The 26,822-nt window shown below is 42.1% G+C and overlaps 1 protein-coding gene across 1 annotated transcript; it reads left to right on the top strand.

Annotated features, from left to right (window-relative positions):
* Positions 1-15,784: 15,784 nt before the first annotated feature.
* slc38a2 (solute carrier family 38 member 2) lies at positions 15,785-25,735 on the top strand. Its single transcript, XM_029495094.1, has 16 exons — positions 15,785-16,119; positions 17,320-17,445; positions 17,565-17,646; positions 17,741-17,856; positions 19,422-19,495; positions 19,603-19,695; positions 19,984-20,059; positions 21,351-21,433; positions 21,659-21,717; positions 21,989-22,147; positions 22,243-22,322; positions 22,441-22,541; positions 23,796-23,920; positions 24,014-24,158; positions 24,254-24,351; positions 24,445-25,735. Exons 2-16 carry the CDS (start codon positions 17,321-17,323, stop codon positions 24,559-24,561), a joined length of 1,533 nt encoding a protein of 510 aa, XP_029350954.1. The 5' UTR covers positions 15,785-16,119; position 17,320; the 3' UTR covers positions 24,562-25,735.
* The last annotated feature ends 1,087 nt before the right edge of the window (positions 25,736-26,822 follow it).

Raw genomic sequence — 26,822 nt, 5'->3', positions numbered from 1 at the left:
TTTGAAAAACTTTTGTTTTTCTGTTCTTCTTCATCACACTTCTCTCTTGTCTCTCCTCATCAATCACCTCAAAGCTCTTCAAACTGTCAAAATTTTTGTTTTCATTTCAATCCTGTCCTGTTAGGCACTTTGTAACTGCATGTCAAGTATAAATTCATATTATTATTATTACTTTATCCTAAATATATACAGTAGAAAGGTTTTCAGCACTCCACACTTTTCATTATTTAATTCCTTTTTTGTCTGATCTTTATGTTTATCCCAGCAGTTACTTTCTATCTGTCTATTGATGAAAACCCTGTGATATGGTTGAAAGTTGTGGCTCAAACAAAAAACAGCAGCTTCATAAGGGGCAAACTGAAAAGCGATAGTAGTTATATTTGTTGGCCATATAGAAAATATCCATATATCATTGTTAATATTTAATTACTGCTTATTGAAAACGTTGATTGAAGATGCTTTTTGCCCACATTTTTACTGTGTTTCGTCTTGCTTAAAACTTGTGTGTGACCTGAATCCACATAGAATGGATTCAGGTCACCTCCTCTCGGGTACGTGGCAGCCCCTCAGGCTCCCTCGGTGTCAGAGATCAGAGAGGCGCTGTTTGATTTGGTGTGTTTTGCTGGAAGGTGCTGCAGGACACACCAGCAGTGACAAAGATGGCGACATGGTGATAGAAACCACATTCTAGTGCAAGAGGGCAACTGTCCCAGCTGAAGATATACAGTCCAGCACACACACAAAGAGCGTGGTCTTGATTCTGACCTCTCAGGAACCCTTTAGGACAGCTCAGGAGATGATATAAGAGTATAACCGCGCAGTGGGTCAAGGGTGTGTGAAAAACAGCAAACATACAAACCTCCTGAATTCCTTTATTGTGACAGTTGTGTCTCAGAATAAGCTGTGACCACAAATAGAAGTCCACGAAGAGCAGGGGAGGATGAACATTTGATCATCATTACTTTGCTATAGGAAAATAATGACTAAGGGAAATGAATGTGCACAGATGATGTTACACGAAAGCCCCTGAACCCGTGGATATATTACAAATTAACTACACTGGCCTAAGAACAAATCCAAACAAGGACATTCTCTGCTTTCATTGCATCCATGTTCCCCCACTGTGTTGGAAAATAAAACCATTTTATTTCCAGAGGGCACCACAGGAGGGAAACACTCTGCAGCCCCAGCTTAGCGTTTCCTGTTCGTCTCCATCTTCTAAGAAAATGCAAAATTTTTTATATGTATGCAAACAGCGCTCTAGCTCTACAGTTTCATGTGTCTGTGTGGAACTAACTGAGCACAGTATGATGCAAGTCAGTTCCTTTATGTGCTCACATGAGTAAGCGCGACTTAGACACTTACCCTTGATTGTCTTAATGATAACGTAAATCTAAGCGTAGTCGGTCCAGCATGGTATGTGAGCATCAGCATGTTGACCATCTAAGCATGCTTAAAGTGACAAACAGGGCTACATAATCCATAACCCATAATCCTATTTCACTAAGGTCCTAAGATTACTAAAGTTGAGCCAAAAAAGGCCCATTTAAGACAGGTTGTATTCATCCTATAATATATATTTTTCCCTCATAATCCTTTTTATATTTCATTGCATAATTAGATGTTTATATTGTGTGTTATGAAAGGTGCGGCTGGAGCAATGGTTTTATTACCATGGATAGGCTGTTGAAATAAAAAATAAATAAAAATCTTTGATCAGTACTGTGCTTCTGTAAACATCTCTTAATGTGTTTATTTTCATCACTTCCTGTGATTCAGGAGAGGCAAAGAATTTTATGACTCAACTCATTGTTTACGTTCCACTGTGACAGTGGAATGTAGTAAAACAATGGCAAGTTGTGATATGATGGAAATGTTCACTGCTGGATTAGATAGCTCAGGTCAAAGGTCATCTCCAAAGTTATTTCGCGATTGACCAACTCCACATAATGACTCGACAAGCCCAATTAAATATGTCCACCAGGAAAAAAGAACAACAGTAAATGCCTTCCAGATTCAATTCATTCATTCATTTTGTCCAGCTAGTCTTGCATTTTGAGAATAGCTGCTGACTAAGATGAATTTTTTTTAATGATTCGAGTTCAGTTTAGGTCTTGTGCCAACTCCAACACCATGAAACCACAGATATATGAAGCGCATAAATACACAAATATACATACATTTTCAGTAAGAAATGTGTGAAGTCAGCGTTACTATCAGCATGTCAAAGGACACAATACTGGCTTGGTTCAGGGTTTAAAAGACAATCCCCATAGCATGAATTATTAGACCAAAAAAACAGAACAAAGTGAGAAGACTAGGCGACTAACTTGTGGACCATTGTTACCATATTGATGTTTGCTGATGGTGAAGAGTTTGTTGACTACGTCTGTTACTGGGAATGTCAAGTCAGTATCCTTTTTCCTGCCCTTTTATGGCAACTCTCCCTCTCCCAGTTACTCACATTGAGTTCAAAATAGCTCCTGTCAAAACGAACACCAAGGTGGTCAATGTGAGTGAGTGCAGTGTCTCCAAAACACTCCTGGTTGTCATTGAACAGGTTTCACGTAATTCCAGAGCTGCCAAAGTGAATGGAATAAAGTCATCCAGTGGAAGATCAGGTCATCACTGCGGCTGGGTTGTAGGTATCAACAGTGGGATGCTAATGTTTTACACAGCTAATCTAGAAAACATCACAGCAGTTAAGCAGTAAACCCATCCTCTTCTTACTGTTTGCTTTGACTCCAAACCCCCCCCCCCCCCCCCAAAAAAAAAAAAAAAAACAACCTGAATCATTCTTGCTGAAAAGTTGAAAAACTGGAATCCACTCACAGAAGGCATTGTGAATGACATGGAGCACGCTCATTGGATAAATTAGGATTTCTCAGCAAAACTTGCTCCAGAATTTTTAAAATGTAAGAAATCAAATGAATAATATTTCTTTTTAAAATAAAATTCTCACTTTCATTTGAGGCAATGAAGACATAAAAGCCTACAGCAGCTGGGCTTACAGCAGCACGCCTGCTGGACCATTGATAAGCACCATCTCTACAACCTGTGTACAACCTGCATGCCATATCATTCGAAATATCTCTATGAAGCTCAAGAGCCTCCATCTGTAGAATTCCATTCTACATGAACTTATGAAGCTCCTCCAGACATTTTTGGATAACTTAAAAATGTGCAATAAAACAAACGCTTTATTAAATCCATATGAAGCAAAGACAATATTTTTGAAAATTCCAAAATGCGGGGTGGGGGGGTGGGGGAGGGGTAATATTAGCTCGTATTAGCTCGTTCAGTTGCCATTTTAAAAGGCTTAGTTGTGTTATTTTCATGGTGGAGTTGCTCACAGCCAAGAGAAGACATATGAGGTATAAGCAGAGTCAACAGTCTCAGACAGGAATTCATAATGTTAATCCACGGACTGACCAACCCTGTGATGGTACCTTTTTGTTTTAATAAAAAAGGCAGAACTGAATTGTGAACTGACTGCAGATTCAATAATACAGTTCTTGAAGTTGTGTTTGTTCAGCTGGAGCTTCTGCTCTTTTCTCCGCTCTGGCCTATGTGTTTTTTAATGTCCGTGCTCAGGTGCTGTATTTCCTTCAGGTGATTTCATCCTCTTATAACCTGGTATGACTGTGCACAATTTATCAGAGACACTGAGCAGCTCTGAGTAAAAAGGGAGTGACAATGAATGCTGGAGAACAATGAGCTCCATTGTTAACCCTAACCCTAACCCTAACCCTAACAGTGTAAGGTGGAGGAAAAAAAGTTTCATATGTGGAGCCAAGTGACTTTAGTCTTCTCAATTTCACTACAATTGCCCTGAGAACACTGAACGTTTCTTTTAAGGTTGAGGTTTATTCCATCACTCTATCTTCCGTTTATCCAGAAACACGAAACGTGATATATCACTTTATCTCCATGAGATGCAAATCGCACATAAATCAGCAGTATGACAACTTTTATGCATCCCTCCCTATTTTGTAACAGAGTTGTGCACTCAGGTAAAGACGGATCAACATGAGCTGCCTCAAATGTCCTTTCACCCTCAAAAAAAAAAAAAACAAAAAACAAAAACCAAACAGCAGTTCTTCCTCTCTCAGGTTCATAATCTGCAGTGGAAACATATTTCACAGAATCTGCATTTGCATTCTGAGGCTAAGCGGTGAGCGCTCAGCTCTTGTCTTCAGGAAATGAAGCTTATCTCGACAATACTGTGTCACGCAGTCTTGTGTGAAAGCAGCTGGCAAAAACCTGCTTGAGTCCTGGCTGACTGGCTGACTGACTGATTGGTTGGTCCATGTTCCTATAATTTTACTTAAAAAGGAAACCATTGTAATTGAGGCTGACCTGAGGGTGTGGCGAACTTTCCTGGACCCTGTGATTATTATCGACCACACATCGTTCACCAATGCCTCACACAAATTCCACCTCCTAGGAAGGACTTCAGGCACTGCCAAGATGGTGACAGTTGAGCAGCCTTCTCTGAGCTGCAAAAATGTTCATCAGAAACCCTCTTTATTTAGATTTTGGAAGAAGAATGCATGGAATAAAAAACATTACCACATCATGGCAAAATCCAGCTATAATCAGCCTAATACTGTAGGCAAGGGTGCCATTTGTTATCCTCATTTTGTTTTTGGGTTTGTTTGTTTTTATTTATTCCCTCTCGGTTTGCTCTCTGCCATACTTTTAAATCTAATCAGATGGGTTTTTCTTTCTTTTTTTAAGACATTTCATGTCTCGTTTCTGGTCAGCAATCTAATCAAAAGCCGGAGAACCATTTCTGCTTAATGTTGGTTGTGTTACTTGAATTAAACACAATTTTCCGTTAAGCATCTTAGTAGCCAGTTACATTATATGGTTTTCGGAGAAGCAGAGTGACTTTTGCTTAAATACGCCAGAGAGGTCGTTTCACAAGATGCATTTTCATTTCCGCAAACTGCCACATTTACTCGTGATATGAGGGCCTCAGAAGGGTTAACAGACTTGACCAAAGGTAATCTTTCATTAAAATACCATTCTCTTGAATCTGACTTATCCCGTAAATGCAGTTATGTATGCAAAGGTATACTTAAACCTGTAAGCCTCTGAGCATTTGTAGCATTTTTACCTCGAGGCCTGTTTTGGTACAAAGAGTGGAGTTCTGCGTGTTTTGTGCAGAGATTATTATTATTATGGATATTATTATGCTGTTCAAACATTTCAGCGCTAACTGATCTTTGTTAGAGTATAAGTTCTTTGGACAAATACATCCTTCACAGCTGGGCCAATGCACAGCATTAAATGCATTAATAGCAAAAAAGAGAAGAGAATCAGCATGATTCAGCATGGCCCTGTGATGGACTGGCAACCTGTCCAGGGCGAACCCCACCTTCTCCCAAAGTCCCCGCCCTTCAACAACCCTGATGGATAAGCCGATATATAAACGATGCATGGATGGATGGACTAGCGGCAGAGCATGGGCGTCTTAAATATCTCCCACCAATAATCTAGCTGCATTGCACTCTGGGATTTATAGATGAAAGCAGAGTTGCATGACATTTTGAGGGCACAATGTGGATCACACATTTCCTTCCCAATACTCACTATGTAGCCAGCAGGGTCAATTTCTATCTGTCTGGAATGCTGTCCCAAAAATGACCCCTCATACTGTACAGTCACGTATATTCACACATCAAAGAACAACACATTTTTACCCACAATTCAACATTTTTTCTATTTAGTTTTGAATTCTAATAAGTTTATAGTGTATTAGCCATATAAAACTTCATCTATCTAGGGTTGAAATTATAGTTCAAAGTCACTGAAAGTTGACAAAGATAAAGTTTTTCTGGCCACTGGATGGGTATGGGGAAATGGATGGATGAAGCAGATAGGTCAAGGTTTTGATGACTTTGTGTTAGATTCTCTGATCTGACTGTACAGTACTGTGAGTTACATAACTGTGCCACAGTCTGTAGGGCTCCTCGGCACCTGGTAACCCTGCTCTACTTTCTCACTTCTACACTGAGCAACTATCTCAACACACTGGGGCATTATTTCATATTTATATAACCTCCTAAAAGACATCACTTCAGGAACAGTAAGGCTACAAGAACGTCTGCAACAGATATGTGCATCATTTTGTACTACCTTAAACCAATGGCAATTTGTTTTCATGTCGGAAGAGCAGTTATATCTATCCTGGGAATCAGGATCTGTGAGATTTGATGGCCATCGTGGCGCCGTTTTTTTCATTGTTTAATTTTCCACACATTGCAACATAACAACAGTACAAGCTGTAAAGCACAGTCCTGATGACTCACAAAGAACAGTTTGCCATGTAACCTACCTGTTGATAATTGTTTGTTTGTTTAAAAAAATATGATGATGACGACAGCGAGGGTATTTTATTTCATATCATTTAGCCAGTCCCAGCAACTTTCATTGAAAATCTTATTGACATTGATAGTAGAGCTATGGATAAGCTCCCTTCGCTTGAAGAGGGCAAAGCTCTAAGGTATGTGAATGTGAATGTGTGTCTGTGTGTGGATAGGTGTGTGGCCCCATTAGAGAAGGAGCCTCAGTTCAGTTTGAGAGGGGTGTAATTGGTCACACAGATGTCAGATGAGGGTCAGAGAGAGTCAGCGGTGCCAAACGTGGCCTCTGAGGGTGTTCACACCTGACTGAAACCAGGTCAGATTGGATGAGAAATGACGGATGGAAACTCAGGACCGTGCTGGAAACACAGTGGAACTGTTCTTGACTGACGTCCCCTTGAATGACAGCTACTTAGCCATGCAGTGTGCAGTTCTCTCAGAGATCAGAAACATCATCATCTTAAAATGTTCTGTTCTCTGTTGTTCAACCATATTCGCAACTTCGTGCTAATCCTCCTGTGTTTTGGTTGTGTTTCAGTGTGGCTTTGATCACTGTGGGAAGTCAAACATGTCTTACTTCTGTGCGCCTACATGAAAAAACGTGGACATCATTTAGATCTTTGTTCGCCTGCATATGAGCATAAGAGCCTATAATTACATGTTTAAACAGCTAGCATTACTTTATCTGTATGCTAACAATAAGATTTAGATGTATTTAACAAAGCATGTGATGTGATAATAATAATATTTGATACTTGTTGTGAGGCTGGCTATGTTCATTTGATGTCCTTTAATGAAGTGGGCCTCAGTAAAACACTCCCAGCCTCCCAAGATGAATGTTTTTTTTCCCAGAGCAGCGTGTGGGGAATCCTGACATTGAAACGTTAACAAAGAGCACTTGTTCCATAGCTGACCCTTATAATCAAACCTGATCCTGGATTCCCAAAACATCACATTGCATAATTCTTTTATGGATGAAGAACACATGGAAGAGTAGTGGTTGGCATGGGCGCGAGAAATCAATCGGTCATACAAACGGTGTTACACTGCACCGCCAAATACCTGCACTCATAGTAAGACACAACCACAGCGAACTGTGGTGACTCTCTACAGTTACAAAGTCATTTCCAAGAATAGCAGCACTGTACTAAAGGATCTGGGCCATGAAAACCAGACTGATGCTTTGGTTGCATAAGCACGGTTATGGCTTGAGAAATCAATGATCAGTTACTTTTAAATTGAATGCTCTTTCACTTTCCTTTCTTTTTTCTTTTTTCTTTTCTGTTGACCTGTGTAAGGACTTAGGTTCTTTTGTTTGTTCTCTCTGAACTGGTTCATTTGTGTTTTTATGATAACGCAAAATTTATGATATGATTTTATGTAACTTGTTGCATAAAAGATGTGTGAGTAAATAATAAATACGAAACTTAAAATGTGAGATGGTTACCTGAAAGGTTCTCTAAGTGATCGTCATGCTACCCCCCACCCCCCAACAAAGTCAAGCTGGAGTCCTTCAGCGGCTTAGTGTTCCTCACTGGGGTGAATCCAGACTGTTGGTGGCTCTGTGGTGGGACTAGGAGAAAATATCAGCTTCAGATGTGTCTGCTGGGATCAGCTGGACGAATAACACTGACTGAGGGAAGCAACCGGTTCAACCATGAATCGTTCCAGTCGGCCCAATTATCAACCTAATTGTGCTGCGGTCTAATTTTTCTCACACACACACACAGCAGATGTACTTTAATTCTCCAGAAAGATTCTGTTTTCTACCTGTGGTAAAAATAGATTATACATATATGTTTCTTTTTAATCCATCTGACAGTGCCTAAACTCAGGCTAACTGACTGCTGGTGTTGTTCCCTTATTATATTTATGAGACCAGGAGTGTGATGAACCTTCTGATCATCTAATTCTTCAAAAACGTCTATGAATATACTCCCTTTAAAATCACTGGTGCCTTGTGTGTTGTCTGGATACTTTTCCTCTTTCAACTTTAGTTTTTTTTGTTGTTGTTTTTTTTCCATCGTGACCAATTTCTGTACCTTGATATCAACTTGAAACCTCTCACCTCTAGCACACACATTTGACTCATCATTCTCTTCAATTCTTATTATCACAACCTTGATGCTCTTTGTTTCATCAGTCATCTCAAAACAGCTTTCATTATTGAATCAGCTATAGACAGTGTGAGTGGGCTGTCAGTCAGTGTCATATCCTTTTTTAGTGAAGTTAAATCAGGCCTATTTTGAAATTTGCTCTGTTCTTACTTTATGGTATGAGGCTGTTTAACACATTTCCCAGAGAAGAATTTCACTTTTGAACAGTAGTTCTTCAATAATTTACTTTAAACCTTTGGTGACCTCTGGGCCGTGGACACCATGGTGTGTCTTACAGTTAATGACACTTGGTCTGATGACAACACCCCTTCCTGGCATGGGACCCTGCTTGGGTTCTCGTGGCTTGCAGCTGTCGACAGGAAACTGCCATAACAAAAATATTTCATTCAGCTTCCTGCTTGGAAGGGACATAATGATAGCAAGACAGCCAGACAGGAATCCGGAGCCTATCATCCACTGACCGGCTTTGTTTCTCACTCCCTTGCCAATTTAGCTCCAAAGCAACTCTTAAACTTTAGGGCAAAGAAATCACAACTGTAAATCAGCTATTTCTATAAAAATATCATCAATTTTTAATTTTATCTTTCGATTAATCTGTGCAGAACCTGTTGCATTTCAGCCTTAATGAAGATTGAAGTGAATTGTTCATTCTTTCATTCATCTTCTGCCACTTATCAGATTTTTGGGTTGTTGCAGGGGGTGGAGCCAATCCCAGCTCACACTGGGCAAGGGTGGGGTACATCCTGAACAGGTCACCAGAGCATCACAGGGCTTCACATGACACACACATGCTAGTAATTGTTTTTGGAGGAGCAGAATGTCTCTGATTGGCTTATTGTTCTCTACGTGATCAAATGCAAATATAACAGATTTCAGGTAAACTTCAGAGAAACCAAATCCTACATGGTTGCATTATGGATCCAAGCCGGCTCCAGAAGTCTTGAAACTGGTTTGAAGGCTCAGATTTGTTTTGGATAATTATTTTTTTTTTTTTTCCCGACAAATAAATGCACCCTTGTTGAACACAGTCGCTGAGCTTTCTCTGTGAACTGGTGACTTTGGCACTTTCACTGTATTAAAATGGAAGCTGAACCTGTTTAATTAGGTACCGCATCGAGTGGCAACTTTAAAATGTGTGGACTTTTAATACATAAATGATTGACTTTGGTTTTACTGTTTATATTGTTTTTGTCTACTTTATTAGGCTTCAAGACTTAATAGAATACAGCTGCATCAATACTGCTACTTATCGTACATCACCAAGCCCATCATAATCACACTGCCTGAAGTCTTCAGATTTAGATACTGCAGCCAAAACCAGGTGCGACAACATTAGTGACATAAGTGTGAACCCTCAGTTCAAAAATGATAAGACCTGCAGGCAAAGTGAAAGGTGAAGGCAGTCACAAGTTTGTGAGAGTGACAGTGTGTATGTGTGTGTGTGTGTTTCGGCCTTTCTGTCTGCCAAAACTCATGTCAGTGCAACAGATTCTTATCAGTTACAAGCCTTGTTTTGGAGAGAAGTCGTATGCTGTGTATCCTGTTTTGTGTGCATTTGTGTGTGTGTGTGTGTGTGTGTGTGTGTGTGTGTGTGTGTGTGTGGATATCTGTCTAATCCTCTCGGTTGCTGCAGACCCACTAAATCCAGTGCCCTAACTTTACCCTGCACTGTGAACTGATTTACCTTTATATGCCCTTTTTTTTTTTAATTCCCGCTGGTAGTGTGAGACATTCGGGCTCAATTTGTGTTTTAAGAGCTACACTATCATGCACAAATACACAAACACACATGTACTGCCCCACAAAGCCAAACAGCTGGAGCCGTGTGAGTAGTGAAATTGAGATAAGTAACTTCACAGTTTTACGTCTTTTTAAGGCCAAAAGCACTGGAACGACGCTGAAGTGAAACATATTGTGTTACATTTCTTACAAAGCCATGTGTTCTGGTTAAAATGCAGCAGCACCTCATTTAACAGAGAGCAAAGTGGAAACTGTGAAAATATGATTGCAAAAAATAAAACTAAAACCTCGCTATAGCAAAATAGTTTTTGCACTTTCCTGAGGTAGATGGAAAGAAAGTGAAAACTTTAATGAAAACAGACTTAGCAAATAAATCACAATGCACACAAAAGATGTTTCTACTTGATGAAGTTTGATGTTTGTGTTGGCCCACTGTGACCTCTCACACATATCTCATCCTTTTATCTGCCTGTTTCATTCTCTGCCTCATCCCACAGTAGCCCGGCAGAGGTGGACAGGGAGTCAGTGGGTTCACAGGGCTGGCCGAGGACCGTCCTGGGTGGAAAGTTTTTGGAGTGGGAGACAAGCGGCCTACCCTCCCCTATGGGGCCCCTAAGGCTAACGTGATCCCCCCATTTGTGCGGCTGTCATAAAGAATGCACCCGCTAAACCACTTTCCCACCACTAAGAGGATTACAAAGGTAATGCTGCAGAATCAAGAGATGCTCTGGCACATCTAGACACTGGAAAGCTGAATTTAATAACTCATGTAGAAAGGTGGGGTGAGATTTTTACCATGTGGATCAAACTGGGCGCCCTGCTCAGACATTTGGCGGGGAGATGTTAGCTAGGGCTAAGTTTTTGCCTATCACAAAATGACTCTGGATACAAAGCTTGCGTACTAATACTGAAAGTAAAATTAGAATGGGACTGGCATGGGAACCCGCAAGGAGACTGAAAGTTTGATTTTGACATTCAAGGCGAAAGCCAAACTGTGAAGAGACCCCAGTGATGGTTGTTGGGCTCTGTGGGCTTTCCCACTGTGTTAGCAGGTCGTGTTTAGCTAAGGAGTGTTTACATAGTGACCCTGATCCTGTCACAGACCTCGCGTCCGATCAGGATCAAGTATGCTTCTGTGAGAGCGTGTGTGTGTGAGCGACATGACGAGGTTTCCAAAAGACAACTCACTTCCTCTTTGGTGACATGTTTGCTTTTCAGTCTGATGGCCACTAGCCCCTTTTGTGTCACCAAAGTCAAATGGCGGCTGTATTCATGCACCCAATGCCCAATAAAATGCAACACAAAACGAAAAAAAGGAACCTGAAAATAAGAGTAGTGAGACTCTAGCAGCATTTAATGCAAAATAAAATGTTTATTTGCAGAAATCCAACACAAAAACACTGATTAAAATTTTCTATAAGTGTTTCTCGGGCAGACCTCATTATGGGCCCCTGGGGGCCCATAATGCACCAGAAGCAAACCCTGACCTTAGCAGTGGAAATGAACCAGTTGCCCCCTCTCATATTTGACCCCTGCAGATCTTTGCATTACATTTTTGTTCATGCCTAAAGCGGTAGGAGAAAGAACCCAACAGCCTCTATTTTCCTAATAAAGCATGTGCGATCATGAGATCGCTTCCAGGGACAAAAGAGAGAAAAAAAAAAAAAAAAAGACAATGTCCGTCTATAGTGTAATAAAGATCCTCCTCAGAGGTTAACTTTTCCAAAAACATGCACAGTGGGAGTCAGGTTAGTAAGGTTGAGAAGCAAGAAAATCCCTCATCCAAAGTCATGGAAAATGAAAAATTAAAAGGTATAGGCCCAGCCTGGAAACAGGAGGTGGGGAAGGAGCCCGGGGGGTCTTGGTGAAAGACTGGCACAGTTAGACATGATGTCCTGTATTCATTTGGTCAGTAGGAAATGGACTTACATAAGATTTGGACAGAATTTGACTAGCTCAGGGGGATCGGGTATGAAATACTGGGAGTGATCATCACATGAGCGAAATGGTTCCGTTTTTATTAAGAGCTCAGTTCAGTTGGCTGTGTGCAACATTAGCATTCATTTAGTAAAGTGGCCGCCCAATATATTTAACCTCCTTTTATTTATGGTCACTGAAAGTGAAGCAAACATTAAAGGTGCAGGAAGTAAAACCAAAACAACCAGCTGAGTGGCTCAGTGGCTAAAACTTTGTGCAGAGCTAAGTGGACGTGCATGGTTGGCTGACAATTCTTTTGGGGATTTCCTTTCGTGCACATGGTTGTACAGCGTAAGTAAATACACTACAGCATATGCAGTTTGATTTCTTTGACATGAAAAATTAGGGTTGACTTTCTCTTATCATTCAGATTTTAACAATCCAAGAAATAAAATGTTTTTTCGGCAGCTATATTTGGCAAGGATTTGTTGATACCACTCATGTCTGGGCTTTACAAATACAATTACAGGCAGCAAACGATTAGCTTAGCATAAAGCATAAACGCGTCCATGCTATTGCTGCACTGAGAAGGAGGGATGATTTCAAAATCAGGTAACTTTTCCTTGAAAATCAAGATCTGCTCCTTTCTCTCGATTACAGTTAGGATTAGACTGGCATGAGGATTTGCAGCCTGTCACCTGCCCATTCTTTATTTTGGTATTGTTTCCTGATACAGGGTTAGGGTGAGCCTGTCTGCCTCTTGAAAACAAAGAGCTTATATTCAACAAAGTGTGATTTGATTTAAACTTGCTGGGAGGACATTTGGCTTCACAAAGCTCAAATAACTCAGTTTTCACAAGAACCACTGATATATATATATATATCCTAGAAGTTTGTCTTCAAATTGCTAGGTAAACTTCCATGGTTTGTTTTGCTCATAATTTGACAGGATGTCCTTACTCATGACCTTTGTAATCTACTTGCAGCTACAACACCTCATAAAACTGAATAACTCAGATAAGGAGGAGATCTCTCCTCTGGACCTGCCATTGTTGACCTCCCTGACCACACCCTGTCTTACTGGTCCAACCAGAGACTCCTTCTTTCAGCCTCAGCCCCTCCTGTACCCCTTGCCCCTGCTCCAGTTTCCTGATCCATCTTAGATCTGCTGGGTCGCGCTTAAGCCCCAAACAAAGGTTCGTACACAGAAACACACACAATTTCACTAGAAACGCACTTGTGTGCGATTCTGGGCTCAATGTGTGTATGTGACACAGAGATTATGTACAACAGTGAGTGAGAGAATCAACACAAGTGTCCTTTCACTCATGGTGTGATGTCTTCTGAATTATTCATGTCTTCACGCCCAGTGTGTGGACGTCTCTGTGTGTTGTGTTTGTTGCAATTTTGCCGGAATCAGTTTTTTCTGCATTTACTTTTACTCTGTTTTGCAGGAAGTACTCACACGCATGCACGAGAGTTTAAATGAACACTCTTTTTATTGTCATATTGTTGACAAACAAAAGTGCATCTCTAAAATTGAACACTACAACATTGTATTCATTGTATTCTGTGTCTTCCTCAATTAACCACAAAAAGAGATTAGTATTAGTATTAGTAGTATTAGTACTACTATAGTAGTGAAATAACAAATAGTAGTTACACCTGTTACATGTAAATACAAGTAGGGCTAGTGGCATGAGTTGTACTTTTCGTAACATAACAGTGATAGATGAAAACAGGAGTGTCCTAATAATAGTATTAGTGTGTAATTAGAAGTAAGACAGAGAGAAGAGCAGTAAGCTGCAGTAATGTGTGCCAGCAGTGTAAATGAAAGTTATAGTATTAACATGTGCAGATGACTCAGACGGAAGTGTTGTGCCGGGTGTTTGATGTCACAAGTTGGTCCATAAAGAGTTCACAGACTGTAACGTTCTCAGCCCAACAGTTATTAATAATAAACTAAATCCAGGGCTGTGGAAGATTTCAGTCCCACACACACACAAACACACCTGACCCACAGAGATGAGCCAACAGCCAGAAGGAGGATCAGAGTGGACGATGTCACATGACAGCGTCTGCGCATAATCTCTTTCTGACAGGGAGGTTTGCTTTGAAGCTGCTCTCAAATCCTGATTGGGGCTGACAAGGGGTCGTGGCCACTTGGAGATCACGGTCCCCTCAGAAAATCTCAGACAGATCTGAGTTCTGTATCTTCACATCCACATCTCAGTGATGGGGTGGTCACTTTATGAGCTGATTCCCAGAAAACTTCAACTGACTGTGTGACTCAACTCATTTGACGAGTAATAATAATAACAATAATTCCATGAAATAAATATACAACTTCATGGCAAGTCAGTAAGCAAACGAAACAGCAGAGCTTCAATAAACAAATACATGAATGAATAAACTACAGAAATATTGGACTGAAAAGAAGCTACATATCTTATTCTATTGATATCGAAGCAGTTAAATGGATAAATTGTTTGCAAGGACAGATAAAGGTAAAGGCTAAACAGTAAAAAATGGGCCAAAGAGAACTAGATTCTCCACTAACCCTCAGATCAGATGGAGATTTTTGGATGTTTTTTATGTGAGTTGTATATTTAAACAGTTGTACCTTCCTGGATACCTGCAACCTTTAGTTTGTGAGGGAAAAAACAACAAAAGATGTTCATTTCAGTCTTGGTTTTAATCCTATGACTCCCCAATATGTCAGTAATGAAGGAAAATAGGCGATGAGGTCACATAATCAGACCCACCTATCCATTTTCTAACTGCTTATTCAGGTCTGATTCATGCTGGAGAGGGGTCAAACTCAGGAGTGTGTGTGTGTGTGTGTGAGAGAGAGAGAGAGAGAGAGACAGAGAGGTAGGTCCCTCACTAATCACGATTTCTAATAAACTGACACACAGTGGCATAAAACACAATCATTGTGTTCTTTTGACTTTTGTTTTAATGTAACGACTTGTCATTTTTAATTTAGACAATTAGAGCAGCAAAAGTGATCACAATGCTCAGAAAATAAAGCCAAGTGGAAAAAGTGAAAGTTTACCCCCCCCCCCCTCGAAGCCAAACACAACACCCGGCTGGACATTAGCGACGAAGCGCATGCGCAAATATCCCAAAAATGTCGCTACCCACCGTCGTTTGGCAAACCCCGGCCTTTGTCAACATGACACAGTGATGGTGACAGAGAACGATCCCCAAATGTACGGGCGGGTGTGATGGGACACGGCGACCGAGCGCGGTCACCAGTGGGCACTGATTTACCGGACGGCTCCGACCTGGCAACCTTCAGGTCCGGGGGGTGAGAGAGGGGACCCCGCGTCCGCTCCGCCGCCGGCTAATCTTTCTAATCTGCTCCGAAGCGGCGCCAGAAACCCGTTTTCTTACTCTTACTGTCTGGAGGAGAAGAAAGAGGAGTGGGGGCTCAGCTGTTCCTCAGGTTCCTCCAGTCTCTGGGTCATCTGTGTTTGTATACAAACCCACGTCTCCGCTGTGTGTGTGTGTGTGTGTGTGTGTGTGTAAAAAAAAAAAAAAAAAAAAAAGCCAGGCCACTCCTTTCTGCTCACCCCTCCTCCCCCCATCAGCGGCTTGGGGCTGATGCAATGCTCATCTCTATAAAGGGAGGGTCCCCACCCCGCCTCCAGCAGAACACGGTCCAGTTTCCGAGCGCACCGCATCTTTGGACTCTATCTGTCTAAATCTAACTCCTCCGCTTTTATCCAAACAGTGTTTGTTTACGACCTGAACCGTGACGGCTTTTTGTCTCGGCCTCTTAGATAGCAAGCCATTCATCCCACCCTGTTCATCATTTACCTGAACACGACCAAGGAACGGGAAGGCTTTTTTCCACCCCCCCTCCTCTTGTTTCTTTTTTGTGAAGAAATCGTCCGGACATTTGCTGTTTCTTTCATCTGTTTTTCCTCTGGACGGAATTTACAGGCTCCCTGCCGTATCTCAGACAGGTAAGACTGCCGGCATCTTCGTCACTCAGAAATCACCCCCCGGATGTGGACTCCCCGCTCTGGGAGAGGAACAACAGAGCCTTTAGATTTGAGATTTTCCATTCTTCAGTTTTCTATTTCTGGCCAACCTGCCTGTCTTTGCTTTGGCTTTTGAACCTCGTTTCGTTAGAGGCAGAGGATAATTAGTCACTATTCAGCCCGCTCCTGCCCATAAGGTGTGTAGAGGTCGGGTTTTATTAAAAAAAAAAAAAAAAAGGCAGAAACGTGTTATTAGAGGCCTGAGGCGTCATCTTTTACCAGGTCAGCTCGGATTCTGATGAATAAATAATGTAGCTGGGGTGACAGTGATGCTGCAGTGCTGGACTCCTGTCTGTAGCTGTCACCGCCACACACACACACACACACACACACACACACACACACACACACAAGGAGACACAAGGAGAGACAAAAATAAAACAGTCAACAGTGTTTGTGTTGGTGTTTATGTGTGATGGAAAATCCTTAAATCACAACCTGACAGTGAATCAGAGCCCCTCTGCGCCAAACGGAGAGGCCATGCCCATACAGGGACAGCACGTGCCATTGTTTCCATTGAAGCCGGTCTCGGAAATAATGTCAGAAACCGGATCCAGGATTGCGGATTTGTGGGTGAATGTGACTCCACATGTGCGCACTTTACAGCCGTGATGACTGATTATATAATTTTATTTAGATTGAGCTCAGATCACGGAGCTTTGCCTCCATGTCCATCTTCATCTAAAAGCTTTGGGGTCTTAAATAAAGAGTGTGTGTGTGAGGGGGGGGGGGGCTGTCACAGAATGTCTTCATTTCACTTTTTCTTTGATTTCTGCCGGGAAGGAAAGCGCGCTAACTCAGCGGCTGCGGCTTTTTGTTACTCGGCGCTGCTGGGGGGGAGGTAGACGAGGTTGCCGGTCTGGTATTTTTCCACTAGCGGTGCGTCACCCCATCTCCATCTCCCTCCCTCCTCTCAGAGGAAGTCACATGACCACAGGGCGCGCGCCTTCTCACTATAATATTGATTATTCTAACGACGCGAACGCGCACAGCTAGAAACAAGCGGGCGGTGGTAGGAGGACGTGACGCAGGGAGCAAGAATGCGTAAAGGAATTTAGATAGTGATGATAGTAATAATATTGACAATAAAAAAGGTGAAATGTGTCGTTTTTTTCTGCCCAGTATGAAACAGCCTGCTACCAAAACTGAGATGAACTTTTTGAACATGTCTCCTGAGGAAGACAACAGCAGCTCTAACAGCACTGAGTACACTTTTCAGGACTCTACAAAGAAGGTCCCACTGGACAGGTGAATAAGTCTTACCCAAAAACAAAAAAAAAAAACAAAAATCACAATCCTCTTCCATTTTTTTCCACCACACTTCATTATTCTTTCCTCATTCTTTCCTGCTCTGTTTTCTCCTCTAGCCAATGCTCTGACATCGATGCAGAAAGCCAGAAATTCCTCCCCGAACACAACCTGGGAAAGAAGAAGTACGAAACCGAATATGTAAGAGCTGCTCATTCTTCTTCTTTGAAAACTTAGGTTTTCTTTTTTCAATATTTTTGAACAACTTTGAACAATTTTTTTCTTTCCTCCGCAGCACCAGGGCAATGCTTCCTTTGGCATGTCCGTCTTCAACCTGGGCAACGCCATCATGGGCAGTGGCATCCTGGGTCTGTCCTACGCTATGGCCAACACTGGCATTGCCCTGTTTGTGTAAGTTTTCATGTTCAAGTATTACTATAATAAAGATTCATACACTATGCTTTTCAGGTAATAGGTTATAGTGGCAAAAATATGCTATTTCCTTCATTGAGGAAGGTGTGAAGTAACAATGCAGTCATGGGAGGTGAGAATGCAGGTGAACCGACAGCTAATGCCGCTTCATCATTATCTGACTTCGGCGCAGGCAGCTGTAGTTTTGTCTGTTACGTCAAGGCCATGGAGCATGTTGTGGTAGAACTTTGCAAGGCAGGTTTTTCCCGCCCGTAGAGTGTGTGTCTGTGCGTGCTTGTTGCAGCCACTCTGTAGATTACAGAGGAGGGGGTCAAAAGTTTGTAGAAGCTCGTCCCCACAGCTGAAGTTCTCACTGTCATGTTTGCTGTAGATAAACATGTGAAAAATGTGGGAAAAATGGAAAAAAGAAAACTTCAATTCAGGACAAGTGATGTTGACTCTTTTTTTTTTTTTTTTCTTTATGAGAGCTTCCTGTGTTGTTTATTGTGAGGTATGAATGGTGTCACTCACTTTCACACCTCCTCTTAAGTACGCTTTCATTTTTGGAGCCCACTTTTTCTTACACAACACGGAAAAAAGTATTTCTAAAGGGGCTAAAGGCTTCACAAGCACACATACCCTGTTCCCAAACCAGCTCACAGGAGTCAGAAACCAAATTTGATTTGAGTAATACTGTTTACACTGAATGAGCAGTTGCATGTCAACTTGCAAACAGAAGGAGTGGCCAAAGACCCAGCTTAGTTGAGTTAATCCTGCCGCATTTGAGCGAGTTACATAAACAGAGAGGTCGTATACGCTCGCAGGAGATCATGAATGGAGATGAGCCTGGGTCACTGTCAGGCAGCTGACCAATCAGAGCCCTACATAGGCAGTGGGTGTTTACACATGCACAAAAAAAAAAACAAACTAAACAGCTACTGCAGTGCTGGCTGGACGTGTTCCTGGTTGCTCTTTATCACAGATTAATGGCTGTACCTGTTTGCATTTCTAAACTGTCTGGCACTCTACACATCAGCAATTGCAGCCTTTTGGAACAAACACACTCCCCAGGAAAGATCTTCCTAAGTATATATTTACCAAGTCTTAGGGCATAAAATGATTAGATTAGATCTGTGATCAGTGGCTGGTAAAGGGTAAAGCAGCTGGAACATGACGTGCTCACAGGAAAGGCTGTGTCTTTACAGAGTAGGCCTCTAATGGGTGCTAAGAGGATCCCATACCAGGAAAACCTGTCCGTCCTTTGACACCCAGCAGATGCTGCCTTTGGAGTCTTTTTTTGTTGATTAGGCTGAAGAATGGGAGAAAAGATGATTTTCTTACTGTGGGGAAAAACAGGCAGGCTCTCGAATCTCAAAGGAAACCAGTAAAAATCACCATGAGTTCTTGACCCTTTAGTCAAATTGAAACTAATAGGATTCTGCCATTAAAAGCCCCTGTTTAATAAAGCAATGGGTTCTAAATATTACTGCTGATAAAGATCCGCTTGTTGCTGTTTTTTCTTGTTATTCCCACCTCAGCTAAAGAGCCCTCTTCTCTATTTACAGGATTCTCCTCATGGCTGTTGCCATCTTCTCGTTGTATTCTGTACACTTGCTGCTGAAGACGGCCAATGAAGGAGGTGGGTGCGTCGGATAGTCGTGGTGCAGAAAACCTGTCCAATGGCTTCTTTAAGCTTTTTCTAATCACGTCAATGCTAAATCTTCCTTGTGTCATTCCCCTTCGAAGGTGCACTGGTGTACGAGCAATTGGGTTACAAAGCCTTTGGGTTGCCAGGGAAACTCGCTGCTTCCTTCTCCATCACCATGCAAAACATTGGAGGTGAGCAACAAAAGTGTTGTGTAACTGTGGCCAAAGTACTTTTCTATATTTATCAACTGTGCAAGCTAAAACTCTACATCAGAATTGGGGAGGGAAAAAGAAGAAAACAGAGTTCTTGGCTGGTGGACATGAGCATGTGTTTCGGGAATGTAGAGTCACTTCCAGCAGAAATTCACGTAGTAGTAGAAATATCACACATCACTGTTTTTGTCGTGGCATTCCATTTATGGGCATGACTCGGCTTATTTCACAGGGAAGTCTACTAACTGTAGTTGTTCTTCTTTACAGCCATGTCAAGCTACCTCTATATTGTCAAATACGAGCTGCCCATCGTCATCCAGGCCTTCCTGGGAACCAGCAATGGGTGAGTGACCAAATGTATAATTCTGTTCTGGAAGAGGTGGACAGGTCTTCAAAAATGTGTTCCATATGGGATAGCATGGACACGATACCCATAAGGAGATATATCAGTGGTTTCAAGGACCAAAAAACATCTCAGTGTCACTTTTCATCTCCGTTCTCAGGCTCCACAGTTTAAATATCAGTGACAAATAAAAAAACTGTGATCGCGCAGTGCAGGTCTTTGAACTCTCTGGCAAGTTGAGACTGATTTCGAAGAAACTGGTTCCCAGATCTCTAGCTAGGGAACAGTGATTCAGTTTTGGTGGTGATGCCAATCTAGCATTAGAACTTTTTGTTTTGCAGCTTTGCAGGTCTAAGTCCTTCCTGAGTGTACTGACTTTCTTTAACAGCCCAAGGCAACAGGACAACAGATATTTAGTCTGAAAGAAGTGATGTGATGTGTTAGAAGGTTTGGTCTTCTATTAGAATTTTTTTTTTTTTTAGATGAGAAGTGAAAGAGGGTGGAGCCTGCTGGCTGAAACACTCGAGGTGAAGTGGCACAGCCAGCAAAATGGCTGCTGGCTGTTTTGTCAAGTGCTTAGTGTCAGAGACGACGAAACAGCGGCTTTGTCCTCCGGTCGTCGTGGAAGACTGGTGCTGAAGGGGGTTGGTCTGGATGTTTAAAAGGAGCAGACAGTGCTCAGTCCGTCACGTGGGCTTTCAAAGAGGCCTTTTAGAGGCGGTGCAGGCGGTGCTGTGTTGGGACAGAGCGCGGTGTGAGCTCACTGCGACCTCAATTCAAGTTCCAAAATTTAATGCAGTTCGCATTGCCGCTGCTGCCTTGTTTCATCTGTTTCCGTTGATGGCTCATCCACCATGCGTCAGTTGATATGCAGGAGAGTCAGGAGCTGAGAGGTTTGATCAGGCCTATCGCCTCCAGACTAGATCCCTGAAAAGGGAGATGGATCCACCGCAGTCATGAAAGGCGTTCAATATGAGGACACTTTCACCATCAGACTGATTGAAAACTGACTTCCATCCCAACTTTTAGTCTCATCATACATTTCTCATAAATGGTGATTCTTCTGGGTTAATTCACTCAGACTTCATCAGACAAGCTCCCAAAAGAGAGGAACAGATTATATAAGAGCTTTTGGAGCTTGGATAGAACTTTTTCTGACAAGTAGACTGGACTGTAAAGTTGGTGGAGTTGCCCTTATCGCTCCACTGCTACATATTAAGATAGATTAGTGTCATATATGCTCATTTCTGGATTCATGCCTGACGTTAAGATGTTTTATTCTTTGTTTCAGTGAATGGTACACTAATGGAGACTACCTGGTGCTGATAGTGACGCTTGCCATCATCCTGCCCCTCTCCCTGCTCAGGAACTTGGGTGAGCTGCGTGTCTGGTTTTTGAAAATGGATGTCTGATTGTGGGTTTCTGTATTCGCGTGTAAGCAGACATCCAACAGTCCAAAAATGTTCACAGCTGAGAGTGAAGTGATGAAAAGGAAAAAAAAAAACCCAACATGGTTTTGAAGTGGAATCCTGTATTTAAAAAAAAAAAAAACAAAAAACAGCAGCTCATGTTTGTCTTCTTCCACTCCTTCCTCTTCAGGCTACCTTGGTTACACCAGCGGTTTCTCCCTGCTCTGCATGGTGTTTTTCCTGATTGTGGTGAGTAAAATGCTCTCATTTCCTGATCGCCCTCTCTCTCTCTGACACACACACATTTACTGAACACTCAGCCTGTTGATCTTGAACGCAATAAACAATAAAATTATGTTACATAAAACTGATACACAGAGTACAAATAGTGAAACTTGACTGCATCTTTTAAACTTGGGCTTGAGGCCTTGGCTTCTCCGTCTTTTTTAGTATGGTTCAGGTTTAAAGAGCCAGAAAGTATCGGAAAACCTGAGCTAAAATGTGTTTGGCTGTGCTCCAGGTGATCATCAAGAAGTTCCAGATACCGTGCCCTCTAGACATCAGCAATTTTAACGAAAGCCTGAGCAAAGGGCTGAACATGACCTTGCACCACCCAAACATCTCCGAGGACAACAGCGAGGATCACTGCACACCCAAATACTTTGTCTTCAACTCGCAGGTGACACTCTTTGGCATGCAAACGTCTGCAGAATCAAAGTACATACATTAACTTTGGTCTTTCACTAATGTTTGGCCGGTGTCTTTTTTCCTCAGACTGTCTACGCTGTTCCCATTCTGTCCTTCGCCTTCGTGTGCCACCCCGCCATCCTTCCAATGTACGAGGAGCTGAAAGAGTGAGTGCTCTCATTTCATCATGTTCACCCAAACTGCAGCTGCTTCCTTATCAGTACTATATCTCTAAGATTACCCTGTTCTTGTGCTTTAATAAAACATGCCCCCTCTCCCAAACAGCCGCTCCCGCAGAAAGATGCAAGGTGTTGCCAACGTGTCCTTCCTGGCCATGTTCATCATGTACTTGCTGGCTGCCCTCTTCGGATATCTGACCTTCAACGGTAAGAAACAAGAAAAGAAAAGAAAAGGTTTAGTGTGAACATGAAATGAAAAGTAACAAGACGTGAGGTGAACCAGAGTGGAATTTTTCCCATGTACGCATCAAAAAATGTACCGAAAACCAATCGGTGTGGGATCAAAAACAGTCACTGCCCCTGAATACTACATGTCAGAACAGATCGATTGTCCAACTTTAAGCTGAGAAGGCACCATTTCCAAATTAAATACAGAGTGACGTTTAGGAAAACATGAACAGGACAGAACTGGAGGCCTGTTATGTAAGACTGTGAAAAAACTCACCTGTGACCATTTTAGACAGCGCCAGCAAGTTTGTGTTTCTGTTTGTTTGGGGAAGAACATCTGAACAAATGTGAATTTCCTGGAACAGACCAGTTATACATTTGTATGATAGCCGGCAAAGACTTGCTCATTTGTTATTCCTAGGTAAAACCGGATTTGGTGATAGGGAACAAGTTAGAGCAATTGAGAAATGTTTCAAATGCTTCTTTCAACACACTTGGACAGAAAAAGCAAATTGTAGCACGTTTAGGGAGGGGCAGGCATTGCAACAGATACGTTAGAATGGAGAGCAAAAAAAAAACCCAAAAACATTTATATTGTAATGAGTGCTTTCTTTTAATGCAGTTCGTTGACAGAAACGCTAGAATCTCTGTAGGAACAGCTTACTAATGCTTATCAGGTGTGATTTTTGCAATAACAGCTAACATATTAAGATGATTACGAGTGTTTCTACATTTTCTCACCATTAAAAAAAATCTGGCAGATTTACAGCTGTTTTTTTTTTTTAAACTGCATGGCCCGTATTTTACACTTCTCCAATCAAGATAGAATTTTAGCTTGACCTCTCCCTCAGCTCTTGAGCCAATCAGAAAAGAGGCCCCGAGCTGCTTTTCTGATTGGTTCTCTGCTGGGTGAACAAATGTTCGTTATTTAATATAATAGATTTCAGGTAAAAACCAAATCAGATGGAGGGTCCAGGAGGTCTTTGGTGGGGAGTCAGGCTGTGGAAGCTTTGTTGTGACATCACAAAGTCACAGAAATCCTGACAGCTGGTTTTAAATCTCAGTTCCTGAATACACACTGACTGCATTTCTCTGTGGAGTGAGACATAGATACTTTAATCAAAGACCACATGGAGGTCTAACTTTAGACTGTATGGATGAGATGAGCTGAGATGTTTCATCTGTTGTGTTTGCGAAGTTCTTTGGGTCTAACGGGTCTCTGTCCTTCCACAGTGCACGTGGAGCCTGAGCTGCTGCACACTTACTCCAAAATCTTCAAGTTCGATGTTGTCCTGCTGATTGTTCGCCTTGCCGTGCTGACCGCCGTCACCCTCACTGTCCCTGTGGTGCTCTTTCCTGTGAGTAGGGAAAGACGTCCAGCTCATTTCTTTGAGTAGTCAGTAAAATTCAGTGGGCCATGTGAATTAACCTCTCTTTTCCTCTTTCTGTAGATTCGTACCTCCATCAACCAGCACGTGTCCTCCTCTAAGGAGTTCAGCTGGATCCGCCACACCGTCATTACTGTGGTCCTGCTGGCTGGCACCAACGCCCTGGTCATCTTTGTCCCCACCATCAGGGACATCTTTGGCTTCATCGGTGAGTGTCTCTCCGTGTCCATGCTTAACATGACGCTATAAAATGCAAGCCAACATATGTTGTGACTGAAATGCCAAACTTCTTACCACTCCCAGGCGCCTCTGCCGCTGCCATGCTGATCTTCATCCTGCCCTCGGCTTTCTACATCAAGCTGGTCAAGAAGGAGCCCATGAAGTCTATGCAAAAGATCGGGGTAAGGCGTCGGCAGAAATCTGTGTCACTGTTGGACCCAGCTGCTCTGTGGTCGAACACATTTGCTAAACGCGAAACCTTTTTCCTCCTCCAGGCCACTGCCTTCCTCCTGTGCGGCCTCGTCGTCATGGTCGGCAGCATGACCCTCATCATGATGGACTGGTTGCAGAACACCACGGCCAGCCCTGAAGCACCCGCCAATGGACACTAAAGCTCCGCCTGTCCTGCTGCAGCCTGCCGGGGCAGGAGGGGACGGACGGGAGAAACAGCCCCCAGCACTGGACTGCTAATGACCACGCAACCAACGAAGATGAAAAACGTATTGTAAAAGAAGAAAAACACAAGAACTCACTTGATGCTCGGCTTTGTCTTCCTGAGCAACAGACCATTGCCATTCCAAGAGAATGTATCAAAACTTTGTACAGTATGCTGTTATAGGCCACAAAGATGGCGTTTTACTTGTTTTCCTCGATTTTTATTGTAGCTTTTTTTGTCGTTTTTTTCTCATTTTTACTCTGTATTGTTTCTGCTTTTTTTTTTTTTTTTTTGTAGTTAATGTTACAGCTGAAAACAACTGTTTGAAGGTGCCTCATAACAGAGTTGACGTAGTCTAAGGGTTCAAAATGCAGCTTACACTCAGGTACAGCGTTGTGTGCACGAGTGTGGCTGTGACCTCGAAGCTCGGCATCACTCGTACGAAAAAAAATCTCCCATAATAGTTGACGAGAGGCAGCGGACTTGAACGTTTATTCTCATCAAGGACAATTTAGTTCTAACATCCCCTCCAACCTTTCTTTTCCCCTTTGCCATAAATGTATTTGTAAAGCATATTTGTATATTGAAAGCACTTACTGTTTAGCACATGTGTGAAGCGAGAGAGAGGAGAAAAAAAAAAACAAAAAAACAGTTTTGGCAGTTTTGACAGGGAAGGCCCACAACACCGCCTAGTCAGTATTCGTACCAAGGCTTTGTGACCTTGCTTATAGTGTCAGCTTTCCTTGTAAAACATAGTATAAGTCAACTGAACCTGCCTTCTAAATACCAACACTGGGATCTGCAGAGTATCTCACAGGAGGACTCTCATGAAACTGTATTAACTCTTGAAAAACCTGCTGATGACCTTGTTTGAATGGCGTGTGCGGCTACAACACTACTGCATTGGGCCTCCAGTTCCACCTCTTTGTTAAGAAGAGGGGAGTGGGTGGGAGGAGGACACTGAACATTTTTTTCTTTCTGGGAGAATACTTTGAATTTAACCACATGCAGTGGTTGTAATTTACCTGTTAAACTTGCAAAAACGTGCAGCACCAACAACAACAACAACAAAAAAAAAAAACAACTTAAAGTCAGGTGTGCTCCTTAACACCAACAACCAAACCTGTCGACTAGTTGCCTCTGTCAGAGTGTTTGTGCGTAAATGGATGCACAGTTTCCTGCTTGAGAAATGTTTCACAAAGAACTTGAACGCTCGATGTGGACTTGGGTCTTATCATCGTGCACTGTGCTTCCAACACTAACGTAACACATCACCAAACTGTTATTGTCCAACATCTATTTATGGAAAACCATGAAATCATTGTAATTTAATCTATTTTACTATATTTATATAATATTGTATGTATATATAAATGTATATATATCTACTGAGTTCAACTGTATATATATGCTTTTTTTTGTTTTAACTTCTTTTTTTTTTTAACAATAATGAATTGAAACTGTAGAATAACAATGAAAAAAGCCCAAGCTGGTGAATCTGTGAAATTGAAATTTCCCTAAAACAATGGAAATTCCATCGTTAGAATTATTGACAGAATTACCCTGACTTATCCTACTGCCTTGGTTCTGTGTAAACTGGGTTAAATGTGGAAACTGTGTCAAAAGTGGCAGCGGTCTTATTTTCATTTTTGGCCCCTGAACGCAAACCCAGATTAGCAAAACGCTCTTTACGCACGTCTTGGTGAGGGAGTATGTCACCCATCTCTGGAACTCAGGAGCAAAGAGGGCTTTGCTCACCAGTGGTACACTCTTGTTTCAATGAAACACCATGTATATCCTGTAATTAATGTCTGATTAAAATCAAAGATAATCTATAACATGGGCTGTGGGTGCTCCTTGTGTCCTGTGTGTTTTGCCTGCAAGTTAACAAGCTCCTGCCAAACATTACTCATTTAATTTAAACGAAAACTTCTCACTAGGATGCATAAAGGAAAGAAAACTAAATCTTAGCTTTTCATTTCTTGCTGTTTTGATGGTTTAAAGTTTCTATGTAAACATTGATAACCACAGCAGCCCTGAAACCACTGCTCTGACTTCCTGGGTGCCAAAGCAGGCCGTTTAGGCCCTAACCACGGGTTTATTATGTGAACCCATCCCTGATCTACTTGTGTGTACTTGCAGAAGCGTTCCAGGTCCTCTGGGACTAGATAACTCCCTGAGCCAGAGTTTTGAAACAATCTCCCCGAACACCTGAAA

The sequence above is a fragment of the Echeneis naucrates genome, chromosome 23, assembly GCF_900963305.1.
Source record: "Echeneis naucrates chromosome 23, fEcheNa1.1, whole genome shotgun sequence".
Taxonomy (NCBI): Eukaryota; Metazoa; Chordata; class Actinopteri; order Carangiformes; family Echeneidae; genus Echeneis; species Echeneis naucrates.
The sequence above is the reverse complement of the archived record's forward strand: the minus strand, read 5'-3'. Positions and strand labels throughout refer to the sequence as shown.